Here is a 27,914-nt window from a genome sequence, read left to right on the forward strand (position 1 = left end):
TGCCATGTTTTTAACTTTATTGGGTTAATTTTAGCTGCGTTTCTTTTCCATGATCAGAGAAACGGTGCCGGAGGACACGACACTGAACAGGGTTACTTTGCAATATGGTCACAAATCTTAAAGGTTCATGCTTGAATTTTACCTTCAACATTTTATTGTACCTCACATGTCCCTTCACTGTTTTGGTCATGGCACAACAACCAAAACCCATTCTTTAATATTTACACAACTGTCCAATTTTAAGATGTAAGAAAACACATAATTTTAGACCTGAATCGTATGAATCTGGCATGTGCACGAAGCTTTTCACCATTCTCAGTGTGTGAGGGTCATGCTGTACTTTGCAAAAAAAAAAAAAAATCTTAAACTGACTCAGCTGAGCTTGCTTTGCTTCCAGTCATGGCAAAAAAACAAAAAAAAAACACTCATCAAGTGGACTTCGCTTTCTTTTCACTCGAAGTTGAGATAAAAACACCAATAATTGCGTAGAAAGTCAAAGGACATAAGCTGAGACGGATCCAATGTACCCTGCAGCAGTCCGTCAGACGGATTTTTGTGACTTTTGAGACACTAGATTGATGACCATGACAAGTTGGACATCTCAGTTGGAGCTACTGCAAGCCCTCAGCACCATCCTCTCTTCTGTTTGATTTTTAACAAATCAAACTACAACCTGTTAAAAGCCAGATTTGCTGCACAGGCCTGTTTGATCATGTTAGGCTTCTGCATCGTTGCTGGTTTGTTTTTAGGAAAAGTAAGAAAGTGTAAATTCCTGAAAGGTGTTGCCAGATAGGTCTCTCTTCATCTGTTGTACATGAGCTTTGTTTTTGCTGCTCTGGCAAGTTCATCCTCGCAGTATGAAGAGAATGACAAACGCACAGTTAATGTACCAGAGACTCCCAACAATGTAGGAGTTTAGTTTTGCATTAATTTTTGCATCTGATCTAGAGAATAAGTCGTGTAATGTTGTTCTTCGTAGTTTTATGTCTCGGATAGGCGGTTGATTGGAGTATCTACTCGCCCCATCATCCTGTACTTCTCTTCCAGAAGAGGCTCATTACCCTGCAGATTGATGACAGTCTTGGTGTGAAGCCCAATCCGGCTCTCCTGGTTCCTCTTGTTGTAAATGTTGACCCTGCGTTCCAGCTCGGGGCTGGTTTTTGTGAAACCTGTCGGGCTGGGCGGCTTGAGGTTGACAGGGTCAAGGCCCTTCTGGGTGAGGCAAGAGTCCTCAGAAAGAGAGGAGAGTAACTCCTGCACCACAGCACTGGGACTCCCCCGTGGCTGAGTGCCCAGTGCTAAAGGGCTGCTGTAGGGTGGGGGGTAGCAACGCTGGTCGCTGTAGTCTGTGGAGGTGGAGGCCTCTCGCACAGTGGAGCTGCAGTCCATGGTGGAGCCCAGCGTGTGGCTGCTGACACTGTGCTGACGGGCGCTGAAGCTGGTGCGGGAGACTGTGGTTGTGGAGGCCTCACTGACCGAGCTGCCGGTGCGCTGCAGACGGCTGGACGGCACGGCGTCTGCGCTCACTAGAGAGGAGGGAAGCTGGCTGGGGTTGTTAGGCAGGTGTACATCAATGGCTGCTGTGGTGATGACACGGGCTGGGTCTGGGATCCCCATATCTGCAAAGACAACACAAAATGTTTGAGTCTTGTAATCTAATGATGTTGCATGGGCTGCGGATGAGATTGAAGCAGGGGTTTGCTGATGCTCACCGCTGCTTGGCTCACTGTAGTACTGGCTGATGTAGTTGTTCATATCATCCTGACCATGATGATCTAGGAAAAAGTAAATCCAGTGTTAATCATCTGTGGGCCACACTTGTTTTACTGTGCAATCTGTGAACTGCAATATTAATCTAAAATGAATGCAAAGTATGCCAAGATAACAGAAAGTTGCCAAGTACCCATGTGTCAGCCATGCTATGATTTATAGCTTTGATCAAGAAAAAGCTTCTGTATTTTGAGCCCCAATATCACCTGTTCTGATTATGCTTTGTTGTACTAAGTCTTCAAAGGTTTTAGTTGTCACTTTGTGGCACCAGAATTTTGATGAGGATGGTGTGACACATGATTCTGTAGGTCTGGTTGCATAGTCAAAGATATTACCTCCCCATCATCTTTTCTTGAGTTTTTTTTTCTTTGGAAAACATCAAGGGGTTAAGGAAAGATGATGATGAGACAACCGCCCTGCAGTGAGAGTCTGACCACACTGACACCAAGATGTGATGTGGGTCTGCAGCACTAAAACTACTGATATATTTCAGAAATACTTTGTTTAATACAATCTTATCATGTTTGTATTATTATTTTCCACCTTTTTCTTAGCAGTTTGAGAATTTGGACAACTTTTGTCATGACTTTGATACTTTCGAGTAATTTCATTCTCTCAGGAAATTTCCCGAGCAGAAAAGACTATTGGACACTGTGTGTGAAGTCCACTATTATCCTCAAACATTGAGATGGGAGGAATTTGTGTGATGATTTCCATATATTATCATTACATATATTGTTTCTTGAGAGATCAGCTCCACTTATAGCATACCTGCTTTGAACATATTTGAGCTGATCACAAATATTAAGGCATAGAGGAATGCTTTATTAAGTTTATAGAAGTACACGTATGAAAAGTTGTGTTAGCTTTAAAGAAATTCGACTTTATATATACACATACATACTGTTTGTTAAAAAGTGAGAGAGCAATATTGGACATCTTTCATTGTTTTTGAGTAATTCTGAAAACATCACTAGTGACTGTTGAGTGATGATTCATTGTTGGCTTTATTGTGGAAAGCCCAGCCCGAGTTGCCTCTGCTGTGCACATACATCTTTGGTAGCCTGTAACAAAAGGCAGTAGGGTGTTCCACACAGTTACCTGCAGGCCCCCCAGGGTCTCTAGCTTTGGCCGGAGTGCGATGCGCGGATGCCCCAGGGCCCAGTCCGTCCACCTCCTGGAAGCTGCTGCTCTGTTTACCCCACATATGGTGGATCTGCATGGCTGCTTCACGCTCTGCTACGAGATCTAGATCCTGCTGGGCCAGGTGGGCTCTCAGCTGCCGGATTTCAAACTGAAAGGAAGGAAGAAGAATTGAGAGAATGCTTACTTTCCTTCAAAACACAGAAACTTTCAGGAGGCTGACAACAATTTACTGTATATAGTCCTTACTGATGAAATATCCACTACCCTCAAAGCACTTATTTTACCTGCTACACTATTTCCAATCTCTCTACTAGTTTCAGAAGAACTGATTCCTTTCTTCTGGGTGGACATATGAGAAGCACTCAGCGGATGCACTTCCAGTTACATTTTTCAGCCCTTTAATATGACTGTAAAACAATAATTCAACTATGATAACTTAATTGTATTGTAATACGCAGCGCTGGCAGTCAAGATATGTAGACTGCTATAAAGGTATAATTTGGTGATGTTATGAGATCAATATTGAAGATTGTTTCATGCCTTTTGGAGTACAAACACAACATTTTTCTGTCACAACACTTTGCTGCCCTCTGCTGGTTACATGCAGCTATAAACTGACATGAGAGGTATTGAGGACAAGAGGACTTACAGCTTGTTCTTGGCAGATCTGGGTAAGACGATCAAGCTGTTCCTCCCTCACTGCCTTGGCCTTCTCATACTGCTGGATCTCCAGTTCCATTTCCACCTTCACTTGGAGCACATATGCTGGAACAGAAACAAATACGATCAAATCTACCTACAAAAGAAACGTATAATTGTGCGCCTGACCACATTGGTGTGAACTACATTTATCAAATATAGTGTTGAGCTTGGTTTAATTGTACGACAGATAGAAACAAGGGTGTTTTTTTTCTTGAGTTCAATAAAAGATTGCATGCTGGCAGTTATTAAGGAGCCGCAGCTAACAAAGTCTGTGACATAAAGGATGTTTTTTTCATGGCAAGGTTTGAGCCGATACGTCGTGTTGAGGTCAAATTAAAATGTGTTACATTTTGCAACACCTCTTGAGCAGTCAGTGTAGGAGGTGACAGCAGAGATCAAACTATGCTCACACTTGCTAATCATCTCTTTGAGCATGGCCTGCACTATATTCAAAAGCCACACGGGGGAGCACCATGTTTAAAGAAAAAAAAAATACTCTCATAGAAAGATCTTTATGCACCAACTTGATAGAGTATTTTGTATGAAGCAGCTTTTTGTGAGCACCACAGGTCATTTATGATAGGTCATACGCTGCGATCATTGCTGGTTAAATAGCTAATTGAGCAACATCCTCAAGAATGAATGTTGCAGTCGGTGCAGAGAGCACAGTGCAGTATCTGTCTCTGTGCCCTGACAGTAAAGGACAGGATATGAGGGGCAACAGCCCCTCCCGGGCTTACCATCGATGATCCTCTTGACCCTCCAGATGCGCAATGTGATGATGAGACCGATAGCATCCCAGGGGCTGCTGGGGCCATTGGCTACTGTGGAGGCCACCATGGGGGCCAGAGAGAGCACGATGACAGCCCCATCAAACACCTGAGACAATACCAAGTAACTGTCATAAGTAAGAGGCTTTTACATTTGCTACATCGAGCTTTGACATTGAGGGAATGACACTGCAGTGAAAAGGGGACTAATGGGACTCATGAGCGCTTACCTCTACTTTGTTCTCTATGTAATCCCATATCCCCAGCACCACAATCCTGAACACAGTCTGAGACAGCAGAGAAGCCGAGGTGGGGACAGAGAGCAGGTTACACAGGGTAAGATGGAAGAAAACAAGAAGAGCCAGATGAAGACCAGCCGGACGACTTGGACTTAACAGAAAATCCCATTTGCACTTTTGACTTTCCTTTCCTTTCTTCATTTCCAAGTAAGTCATTGGTGATATCATAGTCACACACTTCACTAGTACAGTCATACAATTTCATTCCAAGAACTAGAAACACGGCATTTTGCTCCTTTCTACTGTCACAGTGGAGCTGCAGGGAACTAACACATCATTCTGCTCGGCACTCTCCCACACCCCTCTCATTTCAGATAACTAAACTAGTGCAGCATGAAGTTTGATTTGTGCCAAAGTTTATGACAGCCCATTTGTCTTTTTTTTATGTGACTTTGAACTGTGCTTTAATTGTGATAAAATGTTGACAATATAATCTTCACCCGGGGAAACCTTTGTATAAATTCTTGAAACCAAATTTCTGTCATTTTGCGTGCATTTGACTATCATTTGGCATTTCTGCCCCGTTCGTGTCTGAAATTCCACACTGGTATTTTGCTTATCACACTAACATAGTGTGGGACAGTTTGTATGAACCCCTAATATGAACGCAGTAGTCTACACTATTTGTGGGTAAATATTGTGGCATTCAAGCACTGGGTAAAACGCAGACTTCTCACAATGCAATGCAGTAATTATTCACATGAAAAGTGGAGTAAGTGTGGATGGCTAAGGTCTAATTTCGGACATATGATTCTAGGAAAAGTTTATCTGTGCTTGAGAAACAACCCTGCCATTTATTTGAGGTCTTGTAGGCCTGAAAAGATCTAATTTAGTGTGTCGTTCAGATTTGCAGGGTACCGTTATGTCACACATTCAGCTCAAAGTAGAATCAACCAGCCTCCCAATCTTTCTCTCCACCTACAACTTCACATTATCCTACATTTTTTGTACTTAAGAAAACTATTTTGTTTTGCCTTTGACAGCAAATTCCCATCAGTAGTTAAACAGTTCAATTAGGAAATAAAGAGGCTAATAACATTATACCAGTACTTTGTCTTGTGTTTCATTAGTTTAAGACTAATTAATTAAATATCTTTTGTTGATTTGGTAAGCCATCTTATTGGCCAGTAACTTTAAATCCAAATGTAGCCAGATGTAAAGATAATATGCATCAATATAAGCTCCACCTGCATTTTAAACTGTTTGTGCTGCGGATCAGTCGAATAGCCTGATTGGGACTTATTGTGTCACCTTTAACAACGACACTTACTCAAATATCTTCAGAATATTGATGCAGATCTTTTTGTCAGAGTCTGCTCCTGCTGGGACAAAGGGCACAGGGCATTTCATGGCACTCCTATTGCAGTGCGAATCAGCTCGTGCACTTCATTGGCCTCACATACTGCACAACATAGCATTAATCATCGAGCTGCTGCATCAGCTGTAAGTGAGACTGTTTTTGTGTTGAGACTCACCTCAGTGAAGAACACGGAAAGAATGGCCAGGCTGATCCAGTGGATGATGCTGGCAAACTGAAAAGCATTGTTAACTGAAGGAATAAAACAGAATAACTGATTATTTTTATGGACAGCTCATGAAGCACGTAGTGACGCTGCATTTTTCTATATCAAAAAGCCGTTACAGCTGCATGACGTGGAACGACTAACACACTGATGTGAGCACATGCATAAATGTGCAGATTGGAGCATGAAGCAACATCCAAAATATAAGTCACCACATACTGTATGCGTGTCTATATCTTTCCACCAATTCATCAGGCCAATTGTGGACAGCATCAAACAGCGCCCCGCTATCGGCTGAGACATTTGTCTTCATGCACCACATCTCCCCCATCTGTCTTTGTTTGCTGTGCTCAGTGATCTGTCCATCAGTCTATTCATCTTCCCCCAGTCCTCCCCACAATCATCCTGCAGCCAACTCTGCCTTGCTTGATTTCTTTCTCTGCTATTTCTCTTCACATTTGTCTTACTTCTCCCTTTATCTGGTCAGTCAGTCAGTAAATACTTGAATGTATTTGGATAATACTGGAGCAAGACAGTTTTTGTGTCAGCTGTTTGACACCAAATGGGCCGTCACCCCAGATCTTCACCTCATAATAGATGAGGAGCTTTCCACTGCGCAGGATGATGAATTTTGACCTTCTGACAGTTCCTGTTAACGGTGGGATAATGTTGGAAGGATTTTATTTCTCTGATTAATTATACAGTAGAAATATGAGACCATGGTAGCAGTTAGCATTAACGCCATTCTGCACATGATTCCATACATGCTGTGCTTTGATTTCTGACACCCTGGACAGGCAGTTGGTCTATCACAGGACCAAAACTGAGACAGACAAGCATGGGTCCTTACACTCACACCTGTGCTCAATCCAGTACCACTTGAACGATTAATTCCACATGCACTTGTTTTCATGCGTGGGGTGTGAAACTGGAACACCCGGAGAAAACCCTTGTTAGCATTGCGAGATCATTGGACCAGGAAACTTCAGGTGACCTTGCTGACCACTTAACCACAGTGCCAGCCTGATACATAACAGCCATTACCAATTATTCTCCAGTATAGGATAACATTTCATTAGCCAGCACAGAATAGAAACCCTGATGTTCCATTCAAGTAAAGCATTAATGAGTAGTATAACCTTCTATCAATAGGGATCAATAATCAATAAAAAGAGCAAATTCTTGTAACAATTTAAATTAAATACATGGCCAAGCAGGTGTACTACAGAAATGTCACTAACGTATTTCCAAATAAGTCTGTGCTGTGTAAAACATAAACAGTGTCATGATTTCCAAACCCCATATCCAACTGATAATACAGTAGTACGAAGGCAGCAAATAAAATGTTGAAGATAAAAAAAAAGATCAATTAATTCTTAAAATGTGATCTCATTTTGAATTTGAGCCCTGAAACACATTGAAAAAGTTTGTGTCAGAGGCAAAAAAAACAAACTTGAAAACTTGTGGAACACCAAACAACAAGCAGTGGAACATCTCACAGCTATTCAGGTCAACTGGCAATAGCTCAGTAACACAACTGACTATATAAAGAACACCCTGGAGAGGTTAAAAAGTAACCATTTGGATCTCTCTGTGATGCCGAGCAAATACTTCTTCAATGTAGGGAGTTTCTCGAGATAAAACTGCAAGAACTCTGGATATTTAAACAATGACCACATTTTGCCTGTAGTACAATAACTTTTTTCTGTACTAAAGTGAGTCCTGCTGACATGACCTGCGTGCAGTAAGACATTTACTGCATTCCCTTAAACATCTTGCACTATCATGCTATATTAAAACAAAAACAACTTGCTGCTTTTCTTCACTGCTTTATCTCTGTCAGAACATGGTCTTCCTGCTACTTAGCTTTTATGCTAATTAAATTGTAGAGAGCTTTTGTCTCAAGTATTAGATCTATACATTGACTCAATGCCTTTGCATAGCAACGAGCACACAAATGTGCTGAGTACTCCACTTTCCTCCCTCTCTAAGGATGCTATTTCTAGTCTAGAATGAACGTAATGTTAACAGAATTACACTCTCAAAACTGCAAACCATACATTAAAAGAAAAAAAGAATCTCAACCACATTATTTTTGGTTTCCGTCACTCACACTGCAACAGCTTGGTGTCTATGAGGAGCTCCAGCATCAGCAGCACCACTACCAGGATGACACAGGCCACCAGGAAACAGTTGAACCCTGCTGACAGCAGACAGACCTGCCACAGCGCCGCCCTTCGTCCACAGCATGGCTTCAGCCAGTTCGACCTGAGTTGGGGGAGACAGAGGAAGACACAGAGATTCATGGTTCAGAGATAAATGTCTGATGTGGTGTTATTTCAAATTTAACACTAGAATAGAACGCAGAACTGAAAAGCAACATGTACGTAAGGTTAGATCTTTAAAACAGAAGAAATGCCAAGACACACAAATTTTGAGACATAAGATTCAATGTAAGCCAACATTCTTATTGCAATTGGAAATTTTTGTATTTTTTAACAAATCATAAAACTGTCTGGCGCACATGCTGAGATTAATTAATTTTTACATTCAATGTAAAGCATTCAAATTCAATTAGTAATGAAATAATATTATTAAATGAATCTATGAATACATTGGTTTAATTTCTACTAAGCCCTCTTTCCCTGTCTCCCTTTAAAGCACATTCTTGCCTTTTTTTTAAACCTTCTCTGAAATCAATGCATCCTTTCACGTTATCATCAGGAAGCGTTGTGCGTACGACAGCCATTAGTTTGTTTGTGTCTATTCCTGGAAACAGATTACATGACATCTGCCTTAATCCACATTCAAGCTGTACATTTTTTTCTCACACCAGAACGTGAGTATATACAGCAATAATTTGTTCAATGCTCATAATATCAGAACATTCGTAGCGGGGTGAGGGTGATGGCTGGTTCAGTAGGTGTCCTGTTCTCTTTTGTGTTTGATTCCCCTCCCTGCTCTGGGTAAAAAGACAGGCCTCTGGGCGAACCTGGCTGGCTTAAAGCCCATCTGGATGTCCGTTTATCTCACAAGCTGGGGGTGGACTTTACTAGTTGCATTTTAGCTAGAGCTGGTCAGCTTGCAGGCAGACCAAATGATGCTGCTCTGCTTGCATGAAATATGGGCTGTACATGATCCATTTTGTTGCCAAACAGATCTCAACTGAATGATGAAGCCTTTATCGATTTCATATATTTGTATATGTGAGGACTAAGTTGACAGAGGTTCAGAGTGAGGGGATGAGGGAGAAATGTGGATCAGTAGCCATGTCTGATACCAGCAATGCTGTGTTATACACGCTGTTATTTCCATTGCTTGCTCCTCATCTAGGTACACTGCATCTGAAGGTGTAAATGTCAGACTTGCTTTGGGTAATGTCCTATCTTGCTGCTTCAAGTGCTTTCAGTGGCTGACTGACTCAGAAGCATGGCTCTTCCATCCTCTTGCAACTCTGCTTTCCACAAGGACTCTATGCAGATGTGCTTCATAAAGGAATATACCTGCACGTCTGTCTGTACATTTATGGCGTCGGTGTCCTCCCTCAGAGTCAGTACTCAGAAAGCCAGCATGTTCCCTTGAAAATAGCTGCTATCTGTTGTTACCTTCGCCACAGACGAAAACTACAAGCAATATCCATTGGAGGATGAGAGAAGATGTAGTTTTTCAACTTTTTACACCCTTCTTGCTTCAGCTCAGAATGAAAGAGGCAAATACTAAGAGAGGAAGCAGGGAGTAGCCAGTTCAAAGGCTCTGAGACATGAAGGGAGAGCCAGAGAGGAAAGATGGAGAGTTGGTGAAGGAAGAATGAGAAGAAATGAACAGAAAGAGATGCACTTTGCATTATGGGGAGGATTCTGACTTCATATAACTCAGGTCTTTTTGGGCGTTTTTTATAACTGTTGTTCCTATTAATTTGCTAAAGTAAAATGTATTCAAGTGATGTATTTAAGTAAGATTCACATGAATTTCACATTACTGACTTTTGAGTAATTAATTTTTTTTGTGTTGCTTTGTCCCAAAAGAAGCCCAAACTCCACAAAGTTTCACTTTCGTATCTTATAGGAAAACCAAATGTAATTATGTTAAGAATGAATAATTCATAAAGAAATAACGAGTGCAGATTGAGTAAAGGAACTGTATCCCTAATTGTTTTGCTTGAATATGAGAAAAAAAATGAATAGAATGCAAATGGCACAATTGTTACTCAAATTGTCCCTAATTAGGAATATTTACTTCAAAGTTAGTCTCCGAGGTCTAATTTGGTTAAAATCTAAACTTGTTTACAACCTGTGTGGCTTACTGTTTTTGCTTTTGTTTTCTCACACTGTTTTGGTATAATGTAATAATAATGAATGAAAATTTGTGCAGCCACATCTTCATTTACAAGAGAGTAAATTAAATCAGATGAATAGAATCAAATGAAAAACAATAAAAAGCTTTGAATTACAAATTATTTAAAACTCATCTTTAACTGAAAATAGAACGGACAGCACATTAAAAGTTAAACTGTTTTCATTTGACAAAATACATGCCCTGTTCGAAATTTGAATTTGAACTCTGCAACACTTAAAAGTTGGGATGGAGGACTGGCAGGATTAGTTGTGTAAATGTACATTTAAGGAATCCATAGAAATCTCTGTAAACAAGGAGCAACACAAAAACCAGAGCTGAGTGGTTTGTGGTCCTCCAGTAGTACCACAATTCTGTTGTAAAATGAAACCTGCACATGTTTAGGAACACTTCTGGAAACCACAGTCACTGAAATCTCTATTACGTAAAGAAAAAAACATTAAGAAACAAAATTCAGAAACATAACTCCCTCCTTTGGGCCATCATCAAAGATGGATTGAAGAGACGTGGTAAACTCTACAACCCTGACAAATAGAAAATGTCTTCTCCTTTTTGAAAATTCTAGGAGCTGTGTTTTCTGGACTAAAGAGGAACAGCGATGACTGGCTTCTTATCAGTGTACAAATCAAAACCAGCATCAGTGGACATGGGTAGCTTGCACGTATATGAAGGCATAGTTTATGGTACACGATAAAGGGTTTGGAGCAACATATGCTGGCATCCTGATAAGATCTTTTTCAAGGAAGATTTAGCTTATTTCACAAAGACTGTGCAAAACCACAGTAAGCACATATTACAAGAGCATGGATCTGTAGGTGCTAAGAAAACCAGCTTCTAATCCCGACCTTTACCCCATTAAAACCATCCTGAAACAAACAAACAAACAAACAAATACAAAAAATGATGCCTTGAACTGCTGAGTGGTTTAAGTTCTATATCAATAATGAATGGTAAAAAAATGCTTTGCAAACAGTAATTGAGTTTCTCAGTTCCCAAATGCTTTCATTATGTTGTAAAAAGACGTGATGCAACTAAGCAGTAAACAAATCTCTTTTGTGAAACACGAAGCTTGCATCGAATGTAAGAAATGAGAAGTTAAAAAACCAGCAACACAAATGCTCAGTTTTACCATTTGATATGTTGTGTTTGTACTATTTTCATTGTATTAAGAGGTTTAAACAGTTCTGGTATTTATATTTCACACGTTTTTGGAAACAGGGTTGTAACGGAATAAAATGGAATTGTTCTTTAAGGTGTGTGTGAAGTAAATGTGCACTTGCAGCTGAGCCCCTAGTGTTACAGAGCTAAACATGCTTTCCATCCTTTTACCAAGGTCAGGAGAGGGGCTGCAGTTTGGCCACACTGTGTCAATTCCCTTCCAAGTGCACTCAGCTCTCTACAACAATCCTCACCACCTGCCAAAGCCAGCAGATTAGGAACCCAACACCTGGGGTGACAAAAAGGGGGTGAAGGGTAATGGTATCATTAGCAAATACCAAGGAGACTCTCCCCAGGACCGATCTATTTCAATGGAATGTCCGACCCCATCTGCCAGTGCAGTAGAGCCAAGGAAAAGAAACATTTACCCAATGAGACGTTTAACATCCAGTCACAGGACATTTGTAGACCATTAGTTAAAAGATCGAGTTTGCAGCGCACCCTACAGAAAGAGTGAGATAGCTCACTTACTGTACCTCCAGGTTTAAAAAACACAATTTAACTCATACTGTGTGAAATCATAATTCATTCAGACCTTTCCCACAAGCCTGGCAAAAAAGGTATTAATTTAATAAACCCGTAAAGAAAAACCCTGTCTGGAAGCAGAATAAATGGCAGTGATGGATTACTCCAAGCTCAGAAACTTAATTTTAGGCAAATCACTTTAAACCTTGAACACTGAGGACCTGAAGTATTTATGAGGAAATGAGATTGCTTCATTGGTGGAGTAAGCCTAGGAGGAAAAGGGTCAAAATGAGTTCATATCAACTGGGCAATACATCAGAGACTGTGCATGGACAGATATATAAGTGCACAGGCAAACATTTCACACAAACACACACACCTTTAAAGGACATTGTGTGTGAAGTAAATGAAATATGTGGGTTAGCGTGCGCTGTGGACAAGTTCATGAAGATATCAGCAGGGTAGCAAACAATGGTAACACACTGAGGGAGGATCGAAGTGTGTCTGGCAGCAGCGCAGAGCCAGAGGATTAGATCATGAGACTGATCAATAGTGACCTGTGATGGAAGTGATGGCATGCCGTAAATGATGCTGGCTGCAGAATGGCTACTCCAGCCAGACAAAGCGGACAAAGACATTAAGCAGGATGACTGGCACAGACTAAAGAGTGTGGTTGCCCTGTGGGGGCCCATTCACACAGACACAACAGAGTTTTGGCTCTGTCCCCAGCTGAGTAACTTTCACTGTGGATACTATCTCAAGAAGCATCTCTTTCATTAGACTGTCTCCTGTAATTGAGACAGGATAAAATACAAGGTAAACTCATTAGGCACCTACGTGTTAAATGGAAATTAAATCAGAGAGGTGGTGCTTGGTTTGTGTATGTGTTTGTGGGTTAACAGATGGAGAAGGAGAAGGCTGCAAGTGGGTGAAATTCATTCAGAAGTAATGAGTGAAAGGCTATCACCTCCACTGAGGTGTCAATTTTAACGAACGAATGCACACACACATACACACACACACGCACACGCACGCACGCACACACACACTACACACACACACTAAAAAAAATACTTATTCTGTTAGCCTGACCAACTTTTAAAATGCATGTAAAACAGGTTATTCTGACCAAAATCAAGCTTTTCAAAACTGGACTAACACACAGAAATAATGTGTATACTCTCAACCCAAATGGGCCTGGGTGCTCTGTGGGTGCTCTCAGGTTCCATCTTTTTGCATCTTCTTGCGAAAAACAGTGAAGTGTAAGTGCATATAGATACAGCCAGCGAAGCTGCTTTCATTCACATATATTTCTGTTTCTTTTGTTTGAAGGCTAAACGCATAAAAAATTGCGACTGAAAATCAGCCCTGAAATTTTATATCAACATTTACGATGATCTTCCACAGAGAACGTTAAAAGCGGCAGATTGACGTGAACATTTTTGTCACACAGCCCATAGTGTCATGGGGTTAGACGTATTTCGGTCAAAAACTCAATACCACTGCTGTGCATGTAAAATTTTACAGGGATGGTGGTCAAGTTAAATGGCCCAACTCAACGCCACCGTGCATGTGAAGATGCTGACTGATGTCTTCATTGTACTTCTACAACAGGTCCACTTTGCTCAGGGGAAAAAGTTCTGAACGTCAGGGTAAAGATCTGTGACATGTTGCTATGCAGTCACCAAAAATGAATACTACGATACTAAACAATACTAAAAATGTGTCTCCAATTTGAACCAATATCAATAAGAACAGCACAACTTTTGCCTCAGCCAGCTGACACACAACTTCACACAGTTCCCCTGCCTGCAGGAAGACACACAGCCCCTCATCTCACAAGCATCTGAACACATGAACACACTGCTGACGTACACCGCACTGAGCTGGCTGGTGTCCTCAACATGAAACTAACATTATTTTATATTTTCTATCAGGGCTCCAGAATAGGATCACATGTTTGCATTTTTTTGCATATTCAGACATGTGACATGACAGTCCCGAAAATGGCCTCTGTATACAAATAGCAGTTTACCTTCATGGTTTCTTTTCTGGGAAAGTGTTAGGCCACTTTACTCTTACATTTCCCAGTAGAATAAGACAGAAGTTCTGGTAAGAAGAACATTTCTGGTTTATGCTCCATCATGTCTCTGCTCAACTACAATCAAAGAGAAATACTGTTGTTTCTTTTAACTCTACTACATTCATTGAGAGCATGAGCATTCATTAAAATATTACAAACTGATAGATATCAAATTAGTAGTTTTCAATTGTTTAGTCATCTTATGTCAGTTCAAACTAGCTTAATTGCCCGCAGCTACTGCGGTGACACGTTGCTTACACACCGATGCCTCAGAAAAGATAATCTAGTAATGTCTTATTTTTTTTGGCATTTCAGGAGGACTACCCCAGTACTATTACTTTGACACTTTAACTATATTTTGCTGCAAACACTTTAACTTTAAATCAAATTTCTTCTTTCTCTACTCTTTTCTTGTGTTTCAGTCCCTCTCAGAGGCACATAGGCACGCCTTAAAAAGGATGTAAAAGGATTCACTTGATAGGTACATATGAAAGTGGTTATTTTGACAGCCATTTTGTGAAACATGGGAATGCTGCTGAACTTCTTTTGTATTGAAGTTATCTCTCTCTCTCTCTGTCTCCTCTCAATTTCTCTCCCTCTGTTCTGATAACTATAAAGCCCCATGGTTCCTCCAGTATAAACTTCAACCGATTCACACCAATCTGCTGAACTCAGCAGGCTCGGGCAGGGGAAAATGGACCACAACTGTGCGCCTGCAGGCTGGTGAACAGCAGAGGTTGGAACACTTCATCTCATTCAGGCTGTTCAAGCACTCTCCCTTGTACCTGTTCTTTAACATACTTTATGCTCTTGAAGAGACATTTAATCTTTGATTTTTTTTTTTTTTCTAACTTGAGAGATTCAATTTCCAGAGAGAGCACAAGTTGAGGCCACTGCCCATGCTGCTTGAAAATCAAGGAAGAAGCCAACTAAAAAAAACAACTCATTCCATTCCTGCATCATTGTTGAGGTATCTGTGTTATCACAGACAAAAGAGGTTAGGACCCCCTGCAAAGAAACCAGCGAAGCCATACATTTACAGAATAAAGTTTAGTTATCACTGATGATCATATGAAGATTTAATTTCCGACTGGCAAAAGTCTCTTGCAGCTTCCAGCCTGGGGAATCACCAAACACTTGCAGTGAATTAACAAATCGGATGAAATGGAGTAATCAAATACAGGTACCGATAAATAAAGTTTAATATCTAGAGTGGCTTTTTGGTTCTTCTAATCTTATTTAGGAAAAATTGTGGCCGCCTCTCAATATAACCAAACCACTCAACCCATTCCTAAGAACAATTACACATCATCTCTGAAATCCTTGCATCGTACACTGGAAAACAACCTAGCACAGGGGACTCAGAGCTAGCCTCAGCCAGAGAAATGGGCCACAGATACTAAACAAATGGAGATGGATGGGGGCTTCGTGTGCAGAGCAGCAGACAAGCTGTCCCTGATAAATAGGTTTTCACCAGGACACTTGATCTCCCTCGCTCACGGCCTAAAAAGCAATCTCACACTTTGCATGTCTGTGAATATTAACAAACCCTCAAACCCTGCACTCAAATGTCATCTATTGTGTCGCACACGGTGCCAGGCAGGAGAGCCAATTTGATTGAGAGGACTGTTTCTGTGTGTGTATGTTTGAAAAGGACTCACGGGAGAGGAAAAAGAGAAATCCTGCTCCCTTTTCAGACATCCATCAGCACAGAACAGGTACAGTATGGCAGTGGTTCCAAAACCTCCATGAAATACTACTGCTGCCAAGTCTCATATTAGACTCCAGCAATGCCCCTCATAGATGTATTCTACAGTTCTAATCATTACGGCTTACTTTGACCTTGGGCATTCTCAACCAACAGAGTCTGATTATAGCTTGTTGTCATGTGGTGGAAGAAATTATTGGATCAAGTTTTAACATTATCTTGAGCAATAAGATAAGTGCAGCCTGGCTTATAGCTGAAATTATACCCAGCACTGTATCAGCCAGCAACTGTGTTTTCACGATGCAGCACTGCACTGTTTAAATCCCACTCTACATTGCAGCATGAAAACAAAAGACTGGCCAAATAATTTTTGATCCACAGATGGCAGCTTTGTGAATGGAACTGTTAAGGAAGGTCATCTGCTCCAGTTCTCCTATCTTTTACTGCCCTCCACCTCCTCTTCAGTCAGAGCGGCGGGTTGACTCATGTGAACAGTCTGTCATCTCACACCTCTCAGTCTGGCACTGGAGATCAGTGGCATATGTTACTGCTGCTGTGGACAGCAGGCTGAACTGGGAGTCAGGACAAACTCCAGGTCTCCTTTTACTTATCACTGTGCCTAATAAAGTGTTTTCTGTGACATAAAGTACTCCTTTTGTCGATGGACAGTAACAATGACACACATCCAAAACAGATCTTTGTGTTGGCAAATTACAATAACGTTTGGTTAAATGGATGCAAATTCTGCAATGTTGCTGACGTATGATAAACCATGGTGTAGAAATAGTGGCCCTTAATGGCCAATTTAAATATCACATGAAGCTAAGCAAGTCGGAGCTTGCTACAGTAGCTAGATTTCATTTGGTGTGATGTCATTTTGTAATTCACCAGAAAAATTCTCATGCATTGGTGAAATGATGACTTGATGAATACAAACTCAACATTCGTCAGGTCTCTCAGTCCTGCTAGGTTTTTCCCATAATGTGGTGAATGGGATTAATGCAACCTTTGTGAGAGCAATGTGTAGTGACAGTCACTCAGGACAATTACTCTCTTAAGTTCCAGTTTCTTAGTGGTGGACATAATATTCTAAGACTTTTTAGCAACACCATACAATTCCCTACTCTTTCTCAAATAGTAGCCATGCAAATAAGTGTTACATTAGTCAAATAATGACTGTTTTATTGGGAAACTGTATTTCAAAGTGCCAAATGTACTCACGTCAGAGGGTTAGAATTGTTAGAATTATTATCATGATATCAAACATGTAACTAATGAATTCTGTAATGACAGCTTAATCTCCTGATTCTTTTCTCCATTATCTAATTTATCATTAATAATTCATTATATAAATTTTAAAAAACCTCAGAGTTACCCCATTACAATGTAAATGTAAAGATTTGAAAATATGAATCTTTGAAATTCTGATGTTTTTGATTTTTAATTTTAAAATTTTCCGATTAATTTTTTCTGTGAAGTTTTCACTAAACTGTTCACATGTTGTTGATATGCATTTGAGATCTTTGGAAACATCAAATGTACAATATTTTCTCTGAAATATAGTCAAGTCGAATGTAACTACCCGGTTCTTTTTCTTTACTGCAGTTCTTGGGTAAAAGTAATTACTTATCATTCCAAATTTGTCCCAGATTTCTCAGGTTTACATCTTCATTCCTCATACTCATACTCCTCATTCAACCGCAAGCCACCACCCTCACCTTTCTATTAATAATTCCATCTAGCTCATCACTGCACACAATCTGCAAGAACTGTGTGTACTCCTTGTAGTCCACAAGAACATCCACCTCCTACATAGTCACCCACATATCCTAATAAAGGACCACGCAAAGCTGCTATGCAAGACTAAATGTGCATCTACGGTGTGTTTTCCCTCTCCTTTTTTTTTGTACACGAATATGAAACAAAACCAAACAACCTTCTACAAATGCTTTGAAGCTTTGTAGAATGGAAAAGGGGTCTGTCTCTGATTACTGTATAAAAGCATTCTGTTCAGTTAAATGCCAGAAAGAAGTGCTTGAACTTCACAAACTAAATGGAAAAAAATGTAATCATGTTAAAATGAAAACATCCACGCCTATGTTCTACTCCAGAAGTCACCACAAAAAAAAGAGCATAACTGGGAATGATGTTATAACAATGGAATGCAGGGAATGCAGATCATTGAAGACTGTGAAACAAACTTTTTCATTAGCAGAACTGAAGCAAAGACAGGTTCACATTCTTGTTCGCGATCGTTTATATACTGCAGAAGGTCTACAGCATCTACAGTAAAATAATCCCCATGAAACTGCATCTGTAGACCTGAGCAGTTTATATCATGCAGCATACAACATATCCGCCCTTGTGTCATTTCTAACATTGTTAGGAAGTTGAGTCACAAAGGCAGCCGTGACCAGTGGCTCGTTCGAATGATAAATGAGTGTGTAAAACTGCAGTGACAACTGCATCTTGGAATGCCCGTTACTTGAAAATCAGGAATTCCAATCAGAAAAGCTCATCGAACATACTCACATGTGTGAGAGATTGCACAGTTTTTCAATTTTTTCTGAATATATCAACCTCCCTTTGTCTCTGTGGTGTGAGTTTAACTGATCAAAATCATCACTTCTTAACCTTTCATAAGACATAAAATGTTTACATTGTTGATTTATATGCTTCCTTCAGAGACATGCCTTGACAGTCCATGACTTTTCCACTGCTCAATGCCAAATCCCAGGAGACCAAAATATCATATGGTGTCACATCGGGGAGCCCGCTGTGATGATATTTTTATTGGGGTGTCAGATCCTGCCCTTTGCTGTTGCACTGCTATAAATGTGTGTTTTTGTACGCTTTGAGAGCAAGAGAGTGAGAACAATTTGAGGAAGACTAATGGAGTGGGTGTTTGGGACAGGACCCATCTGTCTCTGCCCTCCATCCCACAGAGCAATCAGCCTGAACCAGGCCAAACCAGGCAAAGTCCAGCCGGACACGGTCAGCTGCCACACCGGGGCTTGGATGGCGACATGCCGGATGCTTTAATTAAGCTTATGCTGTTTGTCTACTTTTTCTGCTTGGATGCCAGCATCACAGCACGCCAAGAGCATTGTGAGTCACGCTTCCTGAGTGGAGAGCCATGGACACTTGCTACAGGGGTGCTCAGGGAGGGGTGTGTCCTGTCCTGAGAACACTGGGGCTGCAGCATGGTGTTATGGTGATGAGAAAAAAAATAAAGAATAAAATAAAACCACAAGCCCAGAACAAACAGGCCTCATGGGTAGATACAGTGCTGCCACAAGGCTCTGACATTTCAGGAAAGCCAGGGTACAAACAACACTCTTTGTTTTCTGCTGGTAATCAACATTGTGAACAGAAACCGGCATGATAGAGAGAAATTGCTGTGTCATTGAGCTGAAACGAGTGAGATAATGCCCATTTAACATGACACTAATGAATTTATTGCCAAATATCCTGATTTTACTGACTCAAGTATTAAGCGAGGCCCGATTCAATACACCAGGTGTAATTACAATGTGCAGTAACGAGCAATGAAAGGAGTGACAGGAGAGTTTTCGCTGGCAGGGTAGATTATAGATTGCAGTAATTGCAATTCTGGCTTAATTAGGAATGTAGCACTTTGACTCAAAAAGCAGACACAATGGCTCTAGTATCTTAACTGTGTAGGCAAATTTCCAGAACATCAATCAATATGTAATTAGATTTTGGGCTTCGTAGTATACAAATTAATTATGTAAAGATTTCATTGATAATCTTGCTCCTCATCTGTTACCAGTTTCTCCAAATCACACATTCTTTGATATTAATCAAAAGACAAGAAGTAAAATTGATAATAAAGTGTTGATTTTGATGTAGGTCTAGATTCTTTAAATACAGTGCCTCCTTAACATTACCACGTTAAGGTTGCCGTTCAGGCTTTACCAGTTATTAACTCTCATTACCTCAGTGAAGGGAAGCGAAGTGATGAGACCTACCCCTCTCTGTTGTCCTCTTCATCTGGGTTAGAGATGAGCTGGGATCCAGCAAGAGATATGTCCAGGGCCGCCAAAGGCAAGTCTCTGTAGGCAAAGCTGACCAACTGGACCGGAGCCACACACTGGTTGTCCTCCTCCACCTGCTGGGATATGACCTCCAGATCCGAGGCTCCAGCCTGGGGAGGAGCCCTGGGACACACAACACACACCACAATCAAAGCAACAATACAGCCAGAGAACTTTAGCCTATGACTTCCCTTGGTTTGGGTCAGAAAACAATGAGTACTGACCACTACTTTACACAATGCCAATAATAAAACATCCAAAATTAAAATATTCAATATTTTATTAAAAATACAGGCTTGGTCAATCAATGTTCAAATTATGTTGAATGAAGTAAAGTAAGTTGGATAAACCTTCATTGAACTCCTAATTTCAATATACTTAAATGCTAAGATTAATGTACAACATTTTTTAAAAGGTTTTTCTCAAAATTATCACTGTGAAGTTAGCTACATTTGGCAGAACCAGCAGAGGTATCATTTTATCTGCCAATGAACTTGAATGTGTAGGGAGGGCTGCCATCCTTCAAGCTCAGCCAATAGCAGACAAGGAGAAGTCACCCTGGAACAGGAGGCTCACATTGCTTGGCTGCAGGCCAGCATAAAGACATCAATAACTGGAGTACTTATCAGCAGAGGAAGGCATTGATTACAAGACAGGGAGAACAAAAGCGATGGTGAATTCTACAATGTCTGTGCTAGAGATGGGACAAACCAGTTAGTAGAAGACCGCTGAGTATACCTACCTTTGAGATAAATGTTAATGATTCAGGTCTAGAATGGAAAAAAGATCTTTTGTACCGTGATTTACTTCTTGGATCTCCTATATGGAGTCTCTTGAAAGTTTGTTTTGTTATTCACAGGAAACCAAGAATCACAGCTATATACTTAACATAGGAGGTTAAGTTTCTTAACATTTTTAAACATTAAAAACTACAATTGAAAACATTTCCTATTCTTACGGCTGCACAACACAAAGTCCCTTGCTTCTTTTTCTCGCTGATTCTTTCAGCATGTCAGTGCAGCTATAGATGTGCTGTGCCCACTTAAATACACACCTTAACATCCCTGTGTTTTCTGTGGAGTTGGCACCTTTGACCAACTGCAACAAGGACACTAATCATTCATGACAGACACAAACTGTTTAGTGCATCAAAATCACATTTCCAGATAATCACGAAGCAGGCCAGGAGCCATTATGTGCAGAGCCCAGTGACGTGGCTGGATGCCATCCTGGGGAGGGAGTGGAACGATAGAGACAAGGACAGCCAGCATCAGCCAGCTAAAGGCTCAGGTATGCCACAACAGCAAATGCAATGAGGAAGCAAGAAGGTTAACATAAAGGATTTATTGCTGCAGGGAAAAGATGTGACAAAGAAAACAGTGTTCCTGAGCTTCTTAACGTTTCTGAATGCAACTCTGACACACATTAAAACACAAATTCAGACAGGAGCGACTTAATTGTTAATTGCAGATCAAACGAAATGCACATGTCAAAGATGTCAAACATTAATGAAAAGAATTTTGTATTTCAAGGATCCTCCCTTTCTTTTCATTACACCAGCATTTTTTATGACATCACTATAAGTCACCATGTGGTGATCAACAGAAAGAATTAATGTCAATGGTGCGGTTGTTAAGCGTTGTTTGTAACAACATTATAAGATGGATAGCCTTGAATTTAAAGCCAAGAAAATACACACTGAGGTTTAGATGGATTCCTTTTATATGTATTTGTATAACTTAAAACAACATCCTGTACAAAGAAGCTCCTGAGCAATACATGACTCAGCATTTTCTGAGATTTTGGGGGTTTGAATGAAACTGGCTTATTATCCATACCAGTTTTCTGCAGCCTCTTGTGAGAAAGGAATTCAAAACCAGTGAATTACAATATTGCTGAACCTAAACAGAAAAATTCTAAACATATATTTCCTCTAAGTATATACACCAGTATGAGGATGATTGCATTGCTGACATTAAAATGGATTGCAATGCTTGGGGCAGGTTTACTGTAAGTGAAGCTTTAGTCTGTAAGGCTAAAACAGGCAAAGATAAAACAAATACTAAATCCAGTTGGAGTCTGGCCTAAATATCTAATTCTATTTTGGTATATACTTAATGTTAGGACATTTCAAAACTCCATGGCACATGCATGTATATACATGGGGATAAACATAGTCAGGCCTGTGAATGTAGGTGAGAGGTTTGAGATTATTGACATTTGCATCCATCTGCTCTGTTGGCAGATAGTTTTAACTCACTCACAACTGCCTAAACTAGAAATTATCATTATTATTATTATTATTTCAAATTCCCATACTGGGAGATACCTTTGCTAACACGTCTTATAGCTTTAATGTGAATCTTACAGCAGTGTTCAGATGAGGTGTTTATGTTAAATACTGTTAACTGCTGAACTACAATCATTATCAAAAACTGTCAGTCATGAATTATGATACCTTGTGATCCTAAAAATTGAAAACAAAAATGATCAAATGCACTGTCAGAGTGATAAATGGGAATACTTTAAATCCTCTCTCATTTTAACAGATTTTAAAGGGCTGCTTCAGCATGAACTGTTGGTTTACAAAGGGCATCGGTTTCACTGTCATTCGGAGAGCTCACTGCCATGATATTTAGAGCTAGCTGTCTATAACCTAGCTGCTCTGTCTTACCCAACAAGTTTATTTGGGACATTTGGTCACTTCTTGGTGCACAGCAAAGCCTCTAACGGAGATTTTTTATTTTACATTTTTTATTTAAGATATGGGGGATATTCACATTTCCACTGCACTGTTGCACCAGCAGAGGATATGACATTGACTCAAAATACACTACAAAATCCAAGTGTTTTATTTTAGAGGAGTGAGTCCCAAAATTGTGAGAAAAATGATGTTGCACAGAAGAATATGCTGCAGTGCATCGGATTTTGGATAAAAAAAAACTATTTCACTGGCACTACTAAGATATTGGCAATTTCTTAAAACTCTATTGTTAAGTTATTCATTTACAGACTTAAACGGTGCGCACAGCCCCATAAATCACTGCACATTTTAAAGAGGATACAGTGAACTCAGATGATTCCTAAAATAATGCTTCCCCTTGTCTTATTGAAGAGGATGCATGTTGTTCAACAGCAGATACCTGAACTTGTAAGTAAGTATGTGAAACAATGGCAGCTGCTCCGCGACTGACAATGATTTTCCCAGCTGGTGTGATCAAACTTGATGTTCCAGTCAGGAACACAGATTAACTTTGCTGGGTTGGTGGACCTGACTAAAGTCAGTGAGGTCAGAAACCGGGACATCAGTGGTGAGCAGAAGATTGGAAAAGAGCACTGAGAGAAAAGGTGTTCAGAATGAAGTAGTCAGCATGAGGCATTCTCAGCTCTCATTTCAGTGCACTAGAAAAGGTATCTGAGAAAGAAGAGTTGCTCTCAAGAAATTGTTGTTCATGGTTTCGTCCATAAACATGCACATCTACATCTCTAAATTGTGATCCACAATATCTTCAAATGTGAATAATAATATAAACACAGACACTACTTTAAATCAGAAATTGTTAATCAGCTGACTTACTAAATTTGTCATTCTGAAAATTGAGAAAAGTACAACCTAAATCACCTCTATTGTTGTCAAGCCTAATGAGCACAGGCTCATTGGGGTTTCTGTATCTTTTCTATCGAAACTATGCTTGAGAGCTGTGTAAATATTTCCACCTTGAGTTTGTTGTATTGGAGCATCTAATATTTTACCATCGTGCAACCGACTGCTTCCAGAACAGAGATACTACAATGCTACAGGCAGAAAGGGGAAAGGGAGGGTTTACAGGAACATCAACTCTAAGAGAGCAGGAGTGAAAAGTAAATTCCAAAAACCTTTCTCTGCATGAGAGTTTCCCATCTGTCACTATATTGCGAGGCACCGGCACTCAGCAGCATTAAATTGTGCTTCTGTACAACCAAACAGTCAACACATTCTATTAATTGGGTGCAGATTATTTGCATCAGTTTTACTCTTTAAAAATGTACTAGTTATCAACCATTAGCTGCACTAATCCGCTGGTTCGAGGCCCAGACAGAAGTCCCTGTTGGTTGCAAGCAGCATCCTGTGCTTTGCAGAAGATGCAGCTGACTGAACACACTTTGCATTCACCTCTCACTCCACTCCACACTACTCCACTTCACTTCCTCCCACTCAGCTCCCTCCCCTTTCCCTTCTCTTAGCCCCAGCCCCACTCCTACTGTAATCAGAATGCAGGGACTGTCTGGAGGACCACACACAGAGCAATTATTAATAAGAGAAGATGACATGTGAGCATCTGTCCTGAATGCTAAGTGAAGCCAGCAGTGACAAGAGGTGGCCAGTTGTACTCGCACTCTCAGAAACAATTTCCCGCTGGTTTCTGTTCAGAACAACTCACAGGAGGGACATGAGAATGTGCAGGTCCCATTCTGCTAATCAGGACCTGCCTACCTGAGATTCCTTTAGAATAAGTCTGCATGTTCATTGGCAGAGATTTAAAATGTCATATTCTCACACATGGTTTCAAACAAGACTAGCAAGTGGTATACTTACTGTGTGTTGCTCATGTCAAGATATTGTTGCTGCAAATGTCCACACTAAATGACCCCAAGTGTGAAATACGATTTCACCACTGCAGGGACCTGGCTCCTACCACACCTATAAGTACAGAAAATACAAAAATACAAGACAATTAAAACTGACAGAGGAGATTAAATACTCTACAACAACTGCTGAGAGATCTTGTGGGTAGATTCTTTACCAACTCAAATTTCAATGGTCAAAAACAATGCTTTCTCTCAGAATTTTTAAACACATATACAGTTTGCCTCAGAAAAGCACAAATGCACTCAGAATTATCAGTGAAATAGCAGTGCTTATGCTTTTCCTGAAGGCATCCTGTCCTAAGAGTGGGTTTAGCTCTGAACTGTTCAACTATTTTCCTGGGGAGCACTAAACTGTAATGGATTTTAAATCTCCTCCAATATACGCTCCGCTTCATGAATCAGGGGCTGAGGAACATCACACCTCTTGCATAGCAAGTACAGCAGGAGGGTAACTCTTTGTGCCACAGCACAGAGAGCCATTGATGTCCGAGCCGTTTTTAGTGAAAGCCCAATCCAGCTGCTTAACAGACATGGAAAGTCACAGGTGTAGCTACTGGTTTAAGATGGCATATTGACTAATATAAGTAGGAAATCAGCTTATAGGGTATGACTCAAATCATTAAACATTGTCGGTATGTCCTTGTGGTTTAGATGTGGTGCGTTTGAGGTAGGGTGACACCAAGGCACAGAGATTCAGGGGTGAGGAGTCAGCATTCACAACCACGGCAGAGTAATGTGGTGAAACAAAGCAGATTAAATGCTGCTCAGGACAAATCAACGCAGGTCATTCAAAGGCTAGGAGTGATATAGTTTCACTGCAGCTCCCAAAATATAGACTTTGGGATGATATTACGGGAGCAGAAAATAAAGATGTGCAGAAAGTCAAAGAGGTTAACGCACTGTGAAATACTTGGTGATTGTATGGACTCACTGTGATCCAAAAAAGATAGTCCACTGCCCAGCAAAGTATTTCTAGACTTGAGCAAATCGTCATTTATCAGATAGATTGAATTTCAACAATGAGCATCTTGAGTTGCCCCCGATTGCAAATCCTACAGCCTGCAGTAAGTGTTTCATTAGTGGGGATGATTGTCCACAAAGGCAGCAAATTTTACTGGGCTGTTTCATTTCATCTAACAATCACCGTGGGCCATTTCTGCCCAAGCTTTCAGCATTTAATGCAATAGGGAGGCAATTGCAATCATTTCCCACCAGCTGCATAAACAGTTATGGGGCTGTTAACATTTTCATTTTCTCACTGTGGGTAGAGGCCATGCAACCTAATTCTTGCTTGTGTTAAAACCAACACAAGCACATCCATCACCTTTGGGCTTTGAATTACCTTTAAAAGATATACACAAAGACACACTAACCTGATGTGTTTTCCTGCTCTACATTGTGTAAAGTATGATCGTGACTCCTTTGCCCTCGCAGTGGTGATGATGGTAATATCTCCCTCCTCGCTGATGATGATCAATGTAAGGGAAGCTCGGGTCTTGTTGTGTGTAGGCTGCGATTAGCTGTAAATTTGCGGTAGCCACGCACCCGTATCGCCTCTCCGAGGATAGCGCTCGATGAAAACACTTCCTTCCGACTCTAAGCACCATCCTTCAGTGGAGACGAAGAGCCTGACACTGAATCACGGAGATAACGATATGTTCGGGGGGAGGCATAATGTGCTTGCAGGGCTTCCCCCACAATCACATCTGGGACTCCATGTGCCCGATTAAAAGAAGAGGTTCGCAACCGGGAGCTGTCCAGGTGCTGAAAAAGGGATTCCAGCAGTTACAGATGTGTGATGAGCGGCGTCGTCAACGCAGAGAAAGTGGAGTACAATTTATACAAGAGACATGCATAATGCCGACAAATAAAGAATAAATGTAGTTCGCATTAGGCAAGTCGTTAGAAGCTGCATACATCCCTGTTTCTGTGCCACCATGGAAGCGTCGACGTAGAAAAAAAACCGCTCTCGCTTCACTTCACCTCTTGAGCTTCAGAGCTCCTCGCGATAACAACCCACCCGCACAGAAAAAAAAAGAAAAAGAAAGAAAATCACTAATACTGAGTCACTACAGCGTTTTCCGTGGCAATAAAAAATGTGTTTAATGCAGTTTATCAGTTTGTAATCACTTTATTATCCCCAAAGTAGAGCTGCTGGTATCTGCATGTGTATCCTAAACTCCAGCACAGGAATGAGGTCCCAGAAGCACCAGAAAAGGGTTTTATATGTTGTGAATTCTGGCTTTTATAAGCGAAGAACCAGTCTGCTAATGAAATCACTCTGCAAAGCTACATATCAATATGTTCATGAAGTTTTCTCTTTCAGTTGGTAAGCCATATTTTGCAATTATAAAAAGTCTGACTTAATATACACATACGTGCATTAAAATAAGTTCTGCTTTCCAAAAACTCAATTTGTTCTTATTGGAGGTAAAAAAAAAAAAAAAGTTCCTCTCCAGTGAGATTCCAGGTATGCAGAGCAAAATTGCACAAAAACAGGTATTGAATACAAACATTCAGTCTTCTTATTTAGAAAGTCCTTTACTTTCATCCCATAAGAGGGATTTGACTGTAAATTATATCTCTAATCTTAAATTGTGTAAAGTTTAAGTCAAGAAACTAAAAGTTGTAGAGCACTTGTAAACCATTAAGTTTTGATAATAATACTAATAATAATACTAACAAATGATTTACAGACTTTGGAAAAAGAAGCTAAACAATGTTAAATACCCTGAGCTCAAAATATCCTAACAATGAATGACTGTGGCCTGTATAAACAAACAGGACAAAGAGTAATGCTATTCAATCTAATAATAAATGTATTACGCAACAAAAATAGCCAAACGATGAATCAGCTAACGGTTCTGAGTTACGACATGTAGTTACTTGTCTGAGAGAAGTGCTGTGCAGTTTTCTTAGACTGCAGAAAGTTCTCACGATTCTATTCATGCCTTCTTTGCATACCAGTCATTCATATCTTTATACCAAACCAATAAAAGCTGAGCTCACATCCGCAACAGAAACTTCCCTTTACCATCCTCTGCCTGATGCAACTAAATCCCAAAGAACAAAAACAAAACGTCATCGGCCCTCATGTGAAAGCATTGCGCAGGTCAAGATTATGACAGAATTACCTCTTATTGTTCATTTGTCAAGTGCCAGAACACCAACACATTATAATATTTACAAC

The 27,914-nt window shown here is 40.4% G+C and overlaps 1 protein-coding gene across 1 annotated transcript; it reads right to left on the minus strand.

Moving 5' to 3' along the window:
- Positions 1–303: 303 nt before the first annotated feature.
- Positions 304–26,969, minus strand: tmem266 (transmembrane protein 266). The gene is made up of 11 exons (XM_072385843.1): positions 26,098–26,969; positions 24,672–24,776; positions 20,030–20,218; positions 8,324–8,478; positions 6,163–6,236; positions 4,619–4,675; positions 4,359–4,497; positions 3,566–3,681; positions 2,872–3,064; positions 1,713–1,775; positions 304–1,619 (listed from the first exon to the last, which is right to left on the minus strand). Exons 2-11 carry the CDS (start codon positions 24,683–24,685, stop codon positions 982–984), a joined length of 1,638 nt encoding a protein of 545 aa, XP_072241944.1. The 5' UTR covers positions 24,686–24,776; positions 26,098–26,969; the 3' UTR covers positions 304–981.
- Between the last annotated feature and the right edge of the window lie 945 nt (positions 26,970–27,914).

The sequence above is a fragment of the Leuresthes tenuis genome, unplaced genomic scaffold (assembly GCF_036924035.1).
Source record: "Leuresthes tenuis unplaced genomic scaffold, fLeuTen1.0.hap1 SCAF_5, whole genome shotgun sequence".
In the NCBI taxonomy this organism is placed as follows: domain Eukaryota; kingdom Metazoa; phylum Chordata; class Actinopteri; order Atheriniformes; family Atherinopsidae; genus Leuresthes; species Leuresthes tenuis.